General features: G+C 49.4%; 1 protein-coding gene across 2 annotated transcripts in view; it reads right to left on the reverse strand.

Moving 5' to 3' along the window:
• Positions 1-5,822, reverse strand: part of epha4l (eph receptor A4, like) — a 50,718-nt gene extending 44,896 nt beyond the window's left edge. For both annotated transcript variants that reach the window (XM_080006359.1, XM_080006358.1), the window contains exons 1-3: positions 5,678-5,822; positions 4,181-4,248; positions 1,777-2,440 (exon numbers count right to left, since the gene is read on the reverse strand). In XM_080006359.1, coding sequence (XP_079862485.1) covers positions 1,777-2,440; positions 4,181-4,248; positions 5,678-5,777 — 832 coding nt within the window. In that variant the 5' untranslated portion in view covers positions 5,778-5,822. The remainder of the gene's footprint in view (positions 1-1,776; positions 2,441-4,180; positions 4,249-5,677) is intronic.
• Positions 5,823-12,500: the final 6,678 nt, after the last annotated feature.

A 12,500-nucleotide genomic window follows, 5' to 3' on the forward strand; every position in this document is an offset into this window, starting at 1 on the left:
ACTCGCCTATTGCCGGGCGGCTGCTGTGAGACTGCATTAGTCAGTAATATAAAAGGATTCCAGGTTCTTTACCGTGTATACGAACGGTTGTTTTTTTTCCAAGACAACGTGAGTTTTTCATTTGCGGGGGAACACATTCCGACAAATGCCCGTGTTCTCATTTTGACATGAAAGCCGAGAGGTCCCGGTTGTATACTTTTGCTCTCGAAATACTTTTTTCAGAGGAAATGCTCGGCTAACAACAACCCTCCGGTCTCTTTCTCTTCATCCGTCCATCTCTCTCTGGCTCTTTGAAGCCGACCCCAGGGATAGAAACCTGGCCCAGGCCATCTATACCCCAGTGACAGGGGAGATGGGCAGCATTCCAAGGAAGTCCTTACCTCCGAAACGCTACCCCTTTCCCTCACACACACACGCACACACATACACACACACACACACACACACACACACACACACACACTCACACACACACACACACATACACAACCATCTGTGACCACTTGCACCTTTGCGTCCCCCGCCCCCTAGCTCCAAACAGCCTGCAGTACCCTTAAATCACCGGACCTGTTTGTCATGCAATTAGTCCTTTGAGATCGAGGCTCCCCCCATAAATTAAAAGAGGTGGAACAATCCGTCCCCCTAGTTAGCCGCCCACGCCAAAAAACCTCTGACCCTATGCTGGAGTGGACCGTTTCTTTGTGAGTCCGGACGGTGCAAATACTGTAAGCCCGCCTGGCAGAACCAGCCATCCGCTTGTCTGGCGAGCTGATGGACCTCACTTGGGCTTGGCACACCAACTTATCCACACCGCAGCTGCTTAATGCTGTTAAAACTGCCACCGATACACTGCCGAAGATCACGCGTTCCACAATGCACATGTTTGTAAATGAAACCATGTGAAACATGCGTGCTGGCTCACATTTTGTTGGAAATCACCCATCAACAAACTGGAAAACGTGGCACGCTGCTGTCTCCGACGTTTCGATGAGCGATGCTGGTGCATCTCCCGAAGCCATTCCGACGGTTATATCGCAGCCTTCCTTTCAGAAAGCAGGCAGCAGGCAGCCTCCATTGACCTAAAAACCTCATCAAATAGCACCCTATAGGATTACGCCATGAACACTTTGAATAAATAGCCACAATAAGCTTTTCCCCCCCTTGCCAAATGGCACGATTTCAGCCCCATGTCGCAATCGTGTATTTTCACTTCTCTCATACCTGTCCGGAATGATAAACTCTCTCTCTCTCTCTCTCTCTCTCTCTCTCTCTCTCTCCCTCACCCTCCCTGTCTACCTCTCTCCTTCCCTGCTTCTGGGCCCGTTGGGAACAAGTGAAAGCGGTGGTTGGGGGCGGGGAGTGAGAGACACATAGACAGCGCTAGCCACTTTGAGCTCTCCCTCTCCGGATCCACCCTGTTGCACAACACCCCCCAGGGGACGGGCTTAATTACTCCATTTGCAGTCATCGCTATCACCGACATCATCATCATCATCATCATCATCATCATCATCATCATCATCATCGTCATCATCATCATCCCCATCACACAGCTAGATATCAGGAAGAGCAACGCAGACAGTGGGAGGGCGGTTAGAAAATGTGCTGTGGAGTGAGAGGCGAGGAATAAAGGGAGGTGGGAGAGAGAATGAGCAAGAGAGGCAAAGAGCATGGCTACTGTATACTTATGGCTAATGTATACATGTAATAGGAAAGCAAAGAGTAAAGGAAATATATAGTAGCGGGGGGAACACAAATACTGTATCTTTTCTCTACCTTGGCATTCCGCATTGCGCTCCTCAAATCCCGGGTTGCACAGGCAATTCCCAATGGGCACCAGCCACTCTCCGTCGGCCCCGCAGTACATTTTGGGAACCTCCTTCTCCTCAGAGTTATCCACGCACGAGCCGCGAACTTCCACCAGCGAGGAGGTGTCGGCTCCGGTGATGGTGTCGGGAAACTGGGCCAGGTTGCGCACAGCCAGCGGGCACTTCTTGTAGAAGACCCGGACGGACACCAACGCGATGCAGGCGCCCACGTCCTGGAAAGCCAGGTAGAAGCCCTTCCGGGTCAGGGCGCCCACGCCCCGCACCTCCGTGTTGAGCTTCATGATGCGATCGCCGATGTCCACCTGCGTGAAGCTCTCGTCCGCCGCCACCGTGTCGATCTTGCCGAACTGGTTCTCGCGGATGTATCGCTCTTTGTCGTTGTTGGACTCGTAGTAGTAGAGGTTGAAGGTTTCTTTGCAGGTGCCCATGACCCCCGGCAGGCTGTTGCAGTCCCGCAGGGTGAACTTGATCTCGATGTAGACGCGCTGGGCGCCGCCGCGGGGGATCCAGTCGGTGCGCAGCCAGTTGTTCTGGTTGGGCTCCATGACGTTGCACACTTGGTACGTCCGTATGGGAATGTTCTTTTCATCCATAATGCTCACTTCCTCCCACTGTAGTAGAGAGAGGGGGGGGGGGGGGAAATGCAGTCATGTTTTTTTTAGTTTCTTCATTTGACCCAACGTGTAAGAACCCTCTGACCCGCTGCCACCCAGCTCTGCCTATTTAGGAATAGTTATCACGGTGGCAGCTGTGAAATATGTTCTGGCCATTTTTGTTTATGAAAATGAATGTAAAGATTAGCGTTATCTCAACCACATCGTGGGCTATATGTTAGATGAGATCACATTAAGCTTAAGCGACATTAAGCGAGTACAATGGGTCTACAGCATTGAGCAAATACATGCTAAGATCAAAACAAATCATGTAAAAAAAAAAAAAAAGGGCATGAGCAATAAATTGAGTAAAATGGCTTGACATGCTGCATATTTCATGAAAAGCACTAATAGACATGTTGGTGCCTAATATAGCATCATAAAGACATTAATATTCATGACTTCTCTACATCTGTGGGAAATAACATTGATAATTAGTTTTCTCACGCCTTAAAGGATAATCTGTTTAAATACACACCCCCCCACCCCCATCCAGCTTTAACACATGCACGGCACTGGGAGAGCTATCACTGGACCTATGAGTTATTACAGTGGGTTACATAGATAGAGACGAAATAACCCCTTATCAATACTAATGATTTCCGGTGTGCCCATGCTGGCTTCACATGCAGGCAAAAATAAATAAATCAAATAAAGCAGACATGGAGACCTTGGCTGGTTGGGGGTCATTTTTTTGGAAACAGCGTAAACGCATTTATTTTTGACACTTTTTAAATTATTATTATTACGAAACAGTCGGGATGAAAGCTATATTCCCTGCATGGAATGGGGAAGATAACGCCAAACAAGCTGATTCCAGGACGTGTCAATCCCCCGTCCCCCTTCTTTTATTGTGGAAATCAAGCAGCGGTGAGATAAGGCCTCGCACCTTCCCCCGGATAGCGAGGAAGGAGAGGAGAATGGGGGCAATTGGTCGTAATGAGAGGCTGAATGCAACCGCGAGGATGCTGCCAGGACCCTGTCAATCACTCAGCCCTCATCAAATGGCAAGAGGGGGTGGAACAGAATATACCAAGTTCATGGAATAAACCGTCTCCGGAAAGCAGCCAGTGTGTGTCTGCGCGTAAAACCATTTTCCCGCAGGGCTATTTGTTGCTTATCAATATTAAATACGACAGATGAAGCATAGGCCTACGTGAAACAATAAAAATAATTCAATAAAAAAGCTTATGCACACAATATTCCCAATTGGTAGACCCCAGCGTTGTGCGAAAAGGGAGACTGGGCCGGTGTGCGCACAGCGTTCTGGGGGCCTCCAACCAAACCACCCTCTACAACAGCCTTATCAGCTCCACTAGAGATATCCCAATTAGACCCAGGGCCCACGCATTCAGTCCGAAACCCGCTGCCCTTTCCCTTCATTCATCCCTCCATTCTCCATTGGAGGAGGCCCTTTCTCCGCTGCCAAGCTCTCTCTCTCTTCTCCCCCTCCACTAAATGGGAAAGCGATATAAAGTTTCTCCACAAAGGCCGATTCAAGCCGCCAGTCTATTCAGGAAACCCGACGCCCGCAGCAGCAGCATCGGGCCCGCATCTGAGCACGGAGGGGTGGTGGTGGTGGTGGAGGTGGTGGTGGTGGAGGGGGTGGGGGTCATAGCTGGTATGCCTATAGAGGACATTATCTCCCCATTTTTCACCCAACGGGGGACACTTTTTTGTTTTTGAGTTTGTACTTACCCCTCCTTCCGTGGGGTTGGCGACCCAGCCTAACTCCCCCTGTACGGATCTGGAGTCCAGCAAGGTGACTGCAAAAACACACACGCACGCACGCACACACATACACACGCAGGCACGCGCGAGCGAGCGCGCACACGCACACGCACACACACACACACACACACACACACACACACACACACACACACACACACACACACACACACACACACACACAGTGGAGGAGAAAGTGAGCAGGGTGCACACAGCCAAATAAAACCAAAAGTGGGAAAATCTTTCTTTATTTTTAGTCAATACATCTGAATAATTTGAATTTAATAATTGTGTTTATATTTTCAACAAGAACAGGAACCGAGAAAATATAGAGACTCCAACTGGACCAATCGGACCCAACACCGTTCAACTTGTTGTTGATAGTCTGCTTTGAATTGCTATGAATTCTAGCCTACTAAATATTAGATATAGCCTATTTAGCCTACTAAATAATTATTACTGTAATTATTACTGTTATTGTTATTATGGGGGTCAGGTGTGATTGGATGCGCACAACAGAGATTTTATTTTCACCAAATGACATTTCTGCGGGCTATTAAAGGGGGATTTCCAATATTACGCATTTATTGATAAGTATAAGTACATTTATAATAGCATATGGGACAACTGTCAAATCCTATCTGGGATCATCTGGTAAGATGTCTTATTGAACTTGCTTCAAACGAGCAACAAAACGATTGTTCCACAGCCGACTTTCAACTCCGCGACTGGCGCAATAATCGTTGCCGCACAAACGGAACACGGTGCGACAGAATGGTCGATATGAATATGTGTATATGACATTTGTATACATGTTATATTTGTGTGTTTTATTCGGTCGCGTCTAGGGGCCGTATTGGTGTTTACTTCGAGGCTACATGGGGTATGTTCGCACTCTCAATTGTATTAATACACCAACGGCCGAAATGGGAATGGAACGGAAAAGACACCGTGCAGTTCAACGAAGACATCTGCTTTTCAAATAAATTGGTGAAATCTCGTTGTCGCGCTTCGCCCTGAACCCGTAACAGCCCGTGTCGCCGTGTCTAATGCCACACGGATCTCCACACATTTATCCTCTTCCAAAGTGGACTACCGTCTCCCCTCAAATGGAAAATAAAAGTCCAAACACAAAGCAGCATTTTTTCGAATCGAGGCATTTGGACACCTGGGGTCCGGAGCAACTCCTTTATTCCGTGCGGGGCTGACCGCTTCTCGGGGAGACGCTCCGAGCGGAGACCCGCAGCTGAGCCGATGCGCAATTTTGGGAACCCGCGGCCGGTTTTGACGCACGGAAAGTCCCTGCGTAAAACAAGGGGCGACCGTGTGGGGAGTTTTTTGTTGCCCGCGTCCGGGGGAGCAAGTGGGACCCGGCACCGAGCAGATGAAGTCAGGGGGGGGGGGTAGAGAGAAAGAAAAAAACTTTTTCATTCCAACAATAACGCCTCTTCGAATGAACCTTACCTTCGTTCGGGGGGTAAATCCGAGCCGCGGAGACAAACGTGGAGATCCCGAGCAGGAAGAAAGAGGTCGCCGTGAACAAAATCCCTGCCATGAGTGCCATTTCCCAGTCGCTGCTCCTCTCTCCCAGGTCCTGCGCCCTTCTCTCTCCCAGCGGAATATGCTTCTGGAGCGGGGTCCGGAGCGCAGCGGCGGGGACGCGCACAGCGGAGCGCACGGCACACACGCACACTGACTGGGGGGGGGGGGGGGGGGGGGCGGGGCTCCGAGGAGACGCACTGGACTGGAGGGGGAAGGAGAGGGTGGCATCCAACCATTAACTGCCCCACAACAACCCACCAATTACGAGCGGACGCTGATCCGGGGCCCGCGCTAGTGAGGCGACGTTTGGCTCCGCGGTTGTTTTTGTTCTGCGTCTCCCCACAGTAGGAGCTTCCAAACGTTGCCTGGAACAAATGGGTGCAAAGGCAATGCACTTATGAAGTCATTTAAAGAGTTAACTTTTTTTAGGGTAGCATCAGTGACTGACGGGCGTCCATATTGTTGTACATGTTGTTCATCATTCATTTATCGTTATCCATCCGAAATACTCGTATTTATGCCTCGCATCCTTACTGACACACAAAGCCCCACCGTAGCCCTTTTTCTAATCGACCTTTATCTGATGCGTAGAGCACATTTTGCACATTTGGTACATGTGTTTTTTTAAATGCACCAACTATGACCAAGACATTCCTTGTATATGAAAATGCGCGTATTACCAATGAAAATAAAAACAAAAGATGCTGGTTCTGCCTCTGATTCCGATGTAGCCTGTTACAGTAAAGTCTGCCCAGATTTGGCCTTTGTAAAGTGTGCCTATTTAACAACAAAATGAGCAACGCCACACGTTTTCTTTCAAAGCATTTTTGTGCTCTCTCTCTCTCTCTCTCTCTCTCTCTCGCTCTCTCTCTCTCTCTCTCTCTCTCTCTCTCTCTCTCTCTCTCGCTCTCTCGTCCGGCTCCAGTGGAGCGCAGCGCTGTCCAAGGTGAGGCGCACCGGAGCAAGGTCGCCACCTAGCGGCTGTTCCGGCTAGAAAATTGGATTGTGGAACACGGGACGAGCGTGACCCTTTAAACATGACATGGCATTGCACTATGCGAAATTGACAGTGCCCATTTAGTTTCAGCAACGCCCTGGCTCTATTGGATTATTGTCACTCGCTATTATTCTGACATTACCCGGGCTTTACTGGGAGCATGGGGGTAGAACGATGTATTTGGTATAGGCGATGCCTGGAAAAGGATGCCATGGCAACAAAAAGCCAGTATATCCTCATTCGACAAAGTCCAGCTGTGTTCACTTTTTTTTTTTTTTTTTTTTGAGTGCTCCAACCCCTTCGTACCCTCCTACGCAGGTATTTTTCCGGCGCTCCCGGATGACCCGAGCCCAAATGGAAGGCGGTTGCAGGGAGAGCAAGGGGGAGGTAAGGGCCTTCAGTTATAGATCTCCAACCACGCTAATGGAGCTCTTTATTTGGTCAGGAGCAGAAGGAGTCCTGACATGATGCAAGAGCTCGGGCTGACGCGTGGAGGCAAGACGAAGACTGTAAAATATGTCAAAACTGCCGTAGCAGGTGCCTTCTCCACGGTTCCGCCGCATCCCCTGTCGACAACGTAATGCACACAACGCAGCTCGCCACCCCCCTGCGCTCAACGCCAGAGCTCCAGTTCCCAGGGCTTTCTCTTTTTTTTGGGGGGGGGGGGCTGGATCCATGAGTTGTGTGACTTGGCGAGATCGTATTCCGATCCTGCCCGTACAAGGCGACGTCTTTTTTTTTTTTCCCCTCTTTTTCTTTCTTTTTCCTTTGGATGATCTCATTCCAACACAGACCTGCTTTTGTCTCCCGGGCTCAACACAAAGGTACCGTCCACGGTTTTTCTGTCTCTATCGCCGAAATGTTTTATTATTGGGTTTTTTTCCAATCCAAACCGAAGTCAGCTTTATGTCTATGTGTGTGCATACATATATAAAGAGGCAAGACGCCCCCCACCCCCCCACTCCACACACTCACACACACACACACACACATTGATCGTCCCACACACCCATCCTCAGATGAAAACCGGAGGGGGATTTGAGGGAAGCACTTTTGATGGTTTCCCACTAACGACAGCAAAAGTTTGGCTTAGTGGGCCGTCATTAAGGTGGCGCGGACTTTTTGTTTAGGGTTGGGTGATAAAGGGCGATGTTGGTGGTGGTGGGGGATCTGTCTTCTGTCCTCCTACATTCGTGCCACCCTGCTTTTGATTGATGACACTTGGATCACTTCCTTTATCCCACAGTTAAAAAAAGGTTGCTGTTGGGGTTGTTTTTGTGGAGATGTGTGCCCCACCCCACCACCAACCAAAAAATCATCCCCCTCAGTGTTTTCTTCGGATAGGCAACCGTCTGCCCACACATCTGCATTGTGTGTCAATCACGCGCTAACTTCCCGTAGTTTAGAAGTTTTTGTTTTTTTACGCTCGCACACACACACACACACACACACACACGCACGCACGCGCACGCACGCACGCACACACACACACACACGCATGCACGCACGCACGCACGCACGCACACACACACACACACACACACACACACACACACACACACACACAATCTCACAAATACACAAGTGCACACACACATCGTACACACGCACACAGAGACACTTATTCCCTCCGTTCCCTCGTTTCCTCAGGTGGTGCCGCAAATTTGTTTTAATTGCTGACTATGCAAATAAAGGCAACTTCTAAATCCCCCCCAGCACCACCTGAGGGTACAGTTGGTCATTGTTCCGGCGTGACCCCCCCACACCTCCCACCCCAAAGCCCCCTATCCATCCGACAGAGTTTGGACCTTACGCCGCCCCGCCCCGCCCTCCTGCAGCTCCGGGGCTCTGCCCACTGCCTCTGAACCCTTCCCCACCCCACCCCATCCCGGGCCTCACGCAGTGTTCCTTGGGCAAGCTGTCAGTGGGACTGTCCCCGGAGGTCAGAGCGTGTGGGAGTCGGAGGAGGGAGGAGGAGGCAGGAGAAAGGGATGAGCAGATGAAAGGAGCAGCAGGGGAGAGGCTTAGAACCGGCCGACAGAGTGTCAGAGACCCGAGATAATATGCACTGGGCTGGAAATATCACATACGCACACACACACACACACACGCACGCACGCACACACACACACACAAACAAACAAACAGATACATTCTACTAAAACTGGAAGAAGGAACGCGGCGGGACGTGTTTTCGATCACTGCCCAGCTCTAATCTCTTTCACTGGAGAGGTTTTGGTATCCGCAGACATACCGGACAAACTGGACGAGCTCCATTGTTTGTTCCCCTACCGTGTTTGTCACCAGTGTTTGTTCTCTTTGTTTGTGCGTAACTTCAGCTGAAGGAAAAAAAAAAAAAGGCCTCCGGTACTCCTCCCAACCTCCCCACCCCCATTCGGCCCCGTCGTCCTCATCCCGTGTCCCGTGCCCTCTCGGCGGGGTCTTACTACACCTGTTTGTACTCGGTGCCTACCACCTATCTACCCCCTGATGGGATCGTGCCAGTCGATAAGCATCGCCACGGGTCGAAAGGTTCCAGCCCCAGCAGGTGAAAAGCTCTCTCTGCATTATATGATGGGGTTGGGAGGGAGGGAGGGAGGGAGGGAGGGAGGGAGAGAAATCCAACCAAGCAGCCATCCCCTTTCTATCACCGCAGAATTACTTATCTTTCTATTTTTCAAACCGGGCCACCCCCGCCGTGGTGTAGTTTGAGGGGTTGTTGTCCTGGCGGTTTGGGGATCCTGACTCCACCGCAAGACAGAGACCCCCACCGTGAAAAGAAATGAAACAGTAGGGGAACCTGCAGAAATCAAACTTCAAGAAAAATTAAAAAAAAATCGAATAAAACTTCTTTGGTCTGCCGCTGAAATGTACCATTTAACAAGTCAATGTGCCTTTTTTAAATTGGGCTGAAAAGTACCAACATTTATACTATAGTCATAACTCAACTTTTTATACCAACTAAAAAAAACCTACTCCTCAAAGTGAATTGTTGCAGTGTTTTTTTGTTTTTTTTGGGGGGGGGGGGGGGGGGGGGGGGGTTATTAGGGAGCCAAGGTAACGATCCTGTAAGCACTCTTCCGGACTGCAGATTAAGTTGCTGCGTCGGGATGTGTTGAGACGTCTGCGGCAGCACATTCACTCAACGCTTTTAAACTGCCAACCCCCGCCCCCCAACCAACCCCCCTCCCCTCCCGCAGACCACAAATCAGCCCAAACTCCAGGCAGCTTTTCAAGCTTTATGTAAAATATTGCACACACAAAAAAGATATTTGGCAGCCGTTAGAGAGAGTAAGCGCTGATTTAAGGTCCCTCCGGGGCACTTTAATGGCGTGGTGTCATGCGCTTCACAGCGACTCCCCCCTGAGATGGAGAACTAGAGAGGAGGCAGAGAGGACTTAGTTTGGGTGTGGAGGGTCTCTAAAAACCATGAGAAAATTTGATTGCACGGGAGAACATTTTTTGAGAACCACTTTTAACTGTGTTTGCGAGGTGAAAGCTCAGGTTCTGAAGCCAAAGAGTAGAGAAAAGTCCAAAGATCCAGCCGCTTTTCCTCGCTATGACGCACAGCTCACACTTGACTGAGCTGTCCAAAGTGACAGAATGATTTGGTGGCACATCTCACAACTCCTCTTTGATGACCTGAATATTACGTGTTTCATTAATGTCCTCTGCCCACTTGGCATGGACTGAGGGGAGGCGTGGACGGAACGAGAAGTTTGTAAGTGTGTAAGTTTATGCATTTGACATTTGATGAGTACACCTCCAACAGTAGATATGGTACTGTATGTTAGTGACTGTGTTTTGGATCAAATTGATTGAGGAAAAAACCACCCAAGCATCCAAAACGAATGCTGATTTCCTTTCCTGGAATTTCCTCAACTGCCACACAAAACACCTCAATGACACCAGCATCCGTTGGTGCCTGAAGTAATGCTTAAACGCCTTCCATCCTTAATGGATTAGAATCTGTGTTTCTGAAAGCCACTTGTGAGATTCCCTTTTGACTTTCGTAGTGCCTGCGTCAACACTCTTCCCGATAATTGCACTTTGTTTCTACCACCCACACTCAATGCCAAAGGGTCTTCTTCAAAGAACCATTTGTTTCCCCACTCCTCTGGACCATGGACTGCTAGGCCATGGACAGGTGGCAGTTGTTCTTCCAAATTCATGACATCACCCAACAAACAATTACTTTTATAGAAACTAAGGACCTTTAACTAGCTCAAACAACCATATGAGGACCATGAACAGCCGTCCACAAATTAAGTGGTTCTTCAGCTGCTGGTTCCCCACGGAACTGCAACCCCTATTAAAGAACCAGATAAAATAACATTATTTTATTATCTCTCAAAGTCAGGGCGTGCAGGTTTCTCTCATTGTGGCTGTTCCGTTCTTCCCTCTCTCTCTCTCTCTCTCTCTCTCTCTGCATTTTCCTTGTTGTTGTGAACTCCCACCGCCCAGCCCCCCAGCAGTGGCGTCCCAGCGGGCAGTGTGTTTGTACCAGGGTGGGCGATAGCGTGGTGGCTGAGGCAGGGCTCAGCATGGTAATGACCTGAAGTGGGGCTGCGCTGCGGAGCCGTTGCCATGGCGTCACACCACCGCGCTGTGACAGCAGCGGGAGCTTATTGAGTTGCAGGGAGGAGGAGAGAGCTGTCAAGCTGTCAGGAGAACTCAGGGGCTCGTGCACACACACACACACACACACACACACACACACACACACACACACAAACATGCATGCGTACTGTAGACACACAAACTTGGCTGCATACACAAACATTATCCAGATGTACACTGGGCAGGGACACACTCAAGAGAAAATTGTTGGTATGGTATGGGTACATGCATGCTCACACACAAACACACACACACACACACACACACACACACACACACACAGGTGTATCCGCCAGCATTGTGTGTGGAAAAACTTTGTCCACGGGTGAGAGCACACAAGCTCCAAATAAACACGGAGAAACAGTCATTCCCAGCAGCTGATAGCTGCCCACCTATATTCTTTAAATATGCATATTCAAGTGCACACAGACTCACACTCGCTTTCTCTCACACAGACGGTGAGAGAAAGCTCACAAACGAGTGGGATAGAGCGATACTGTCACACCAAGCCTCTAAACACACAGCAGCACACTTGCACCATGGGACAATGTGTGCCGATAGCAAATTATGTCCGAGCCGACACCAAACATCAAACTGAAGAGCCACAGGATACATATGCAGAGCATCACCACCTGAGCCAACACCAACAGCTATCTTGACATGTGCAGCAAATACTAAGTGGAAAAGAAGGCATTTGCTTGCTGTCTCAAACCCAATGTAGAATCCACAGCAGTGTGTGTATGTGTGTGTGTGTGTGTGTGTGTGTGTGTGTGTGTGTGTGTGTGTGTGTGTGTGTGTGTGTGTGTGTGTGTGTGTGTGTGTGTGCAAATCAGCAGGTTGCACCTCTGTGCCAAAATAGCAATTACCCATCCAGCGCCGTCAGATAGGAGCTTGTGTGCCGACTGTCCCCGGGAACAGCCGTCTGTTATTACTTATGTAAATATTGCATGGCAGTGTCTCTATCCAATTTGCAGGAAGAATAACAGTGTGTGTGCACATGCACGTGTTTGTAAGTAATTTCCAATGGAATTGGAAGGCAGAAAGGGAGCCATGGGTAGACCCCAATAGTACGGTTCTAGGTAAAGAAAACATGCATTTAGAAGAGCTTCATTTATTGGAATAAGAAAA

Source organism: Zeus faber (assembly GCF_960531495.2).
Source record: "Zeus faber genome assembly, chromosome: 9".
Taxonomy (NCBI): domain Eukaryota; kingdom Metazoa; phylum Chordata; class Actinopteri; order Zeiformes; family Zeidae; genus Zeus; species Zeus faber.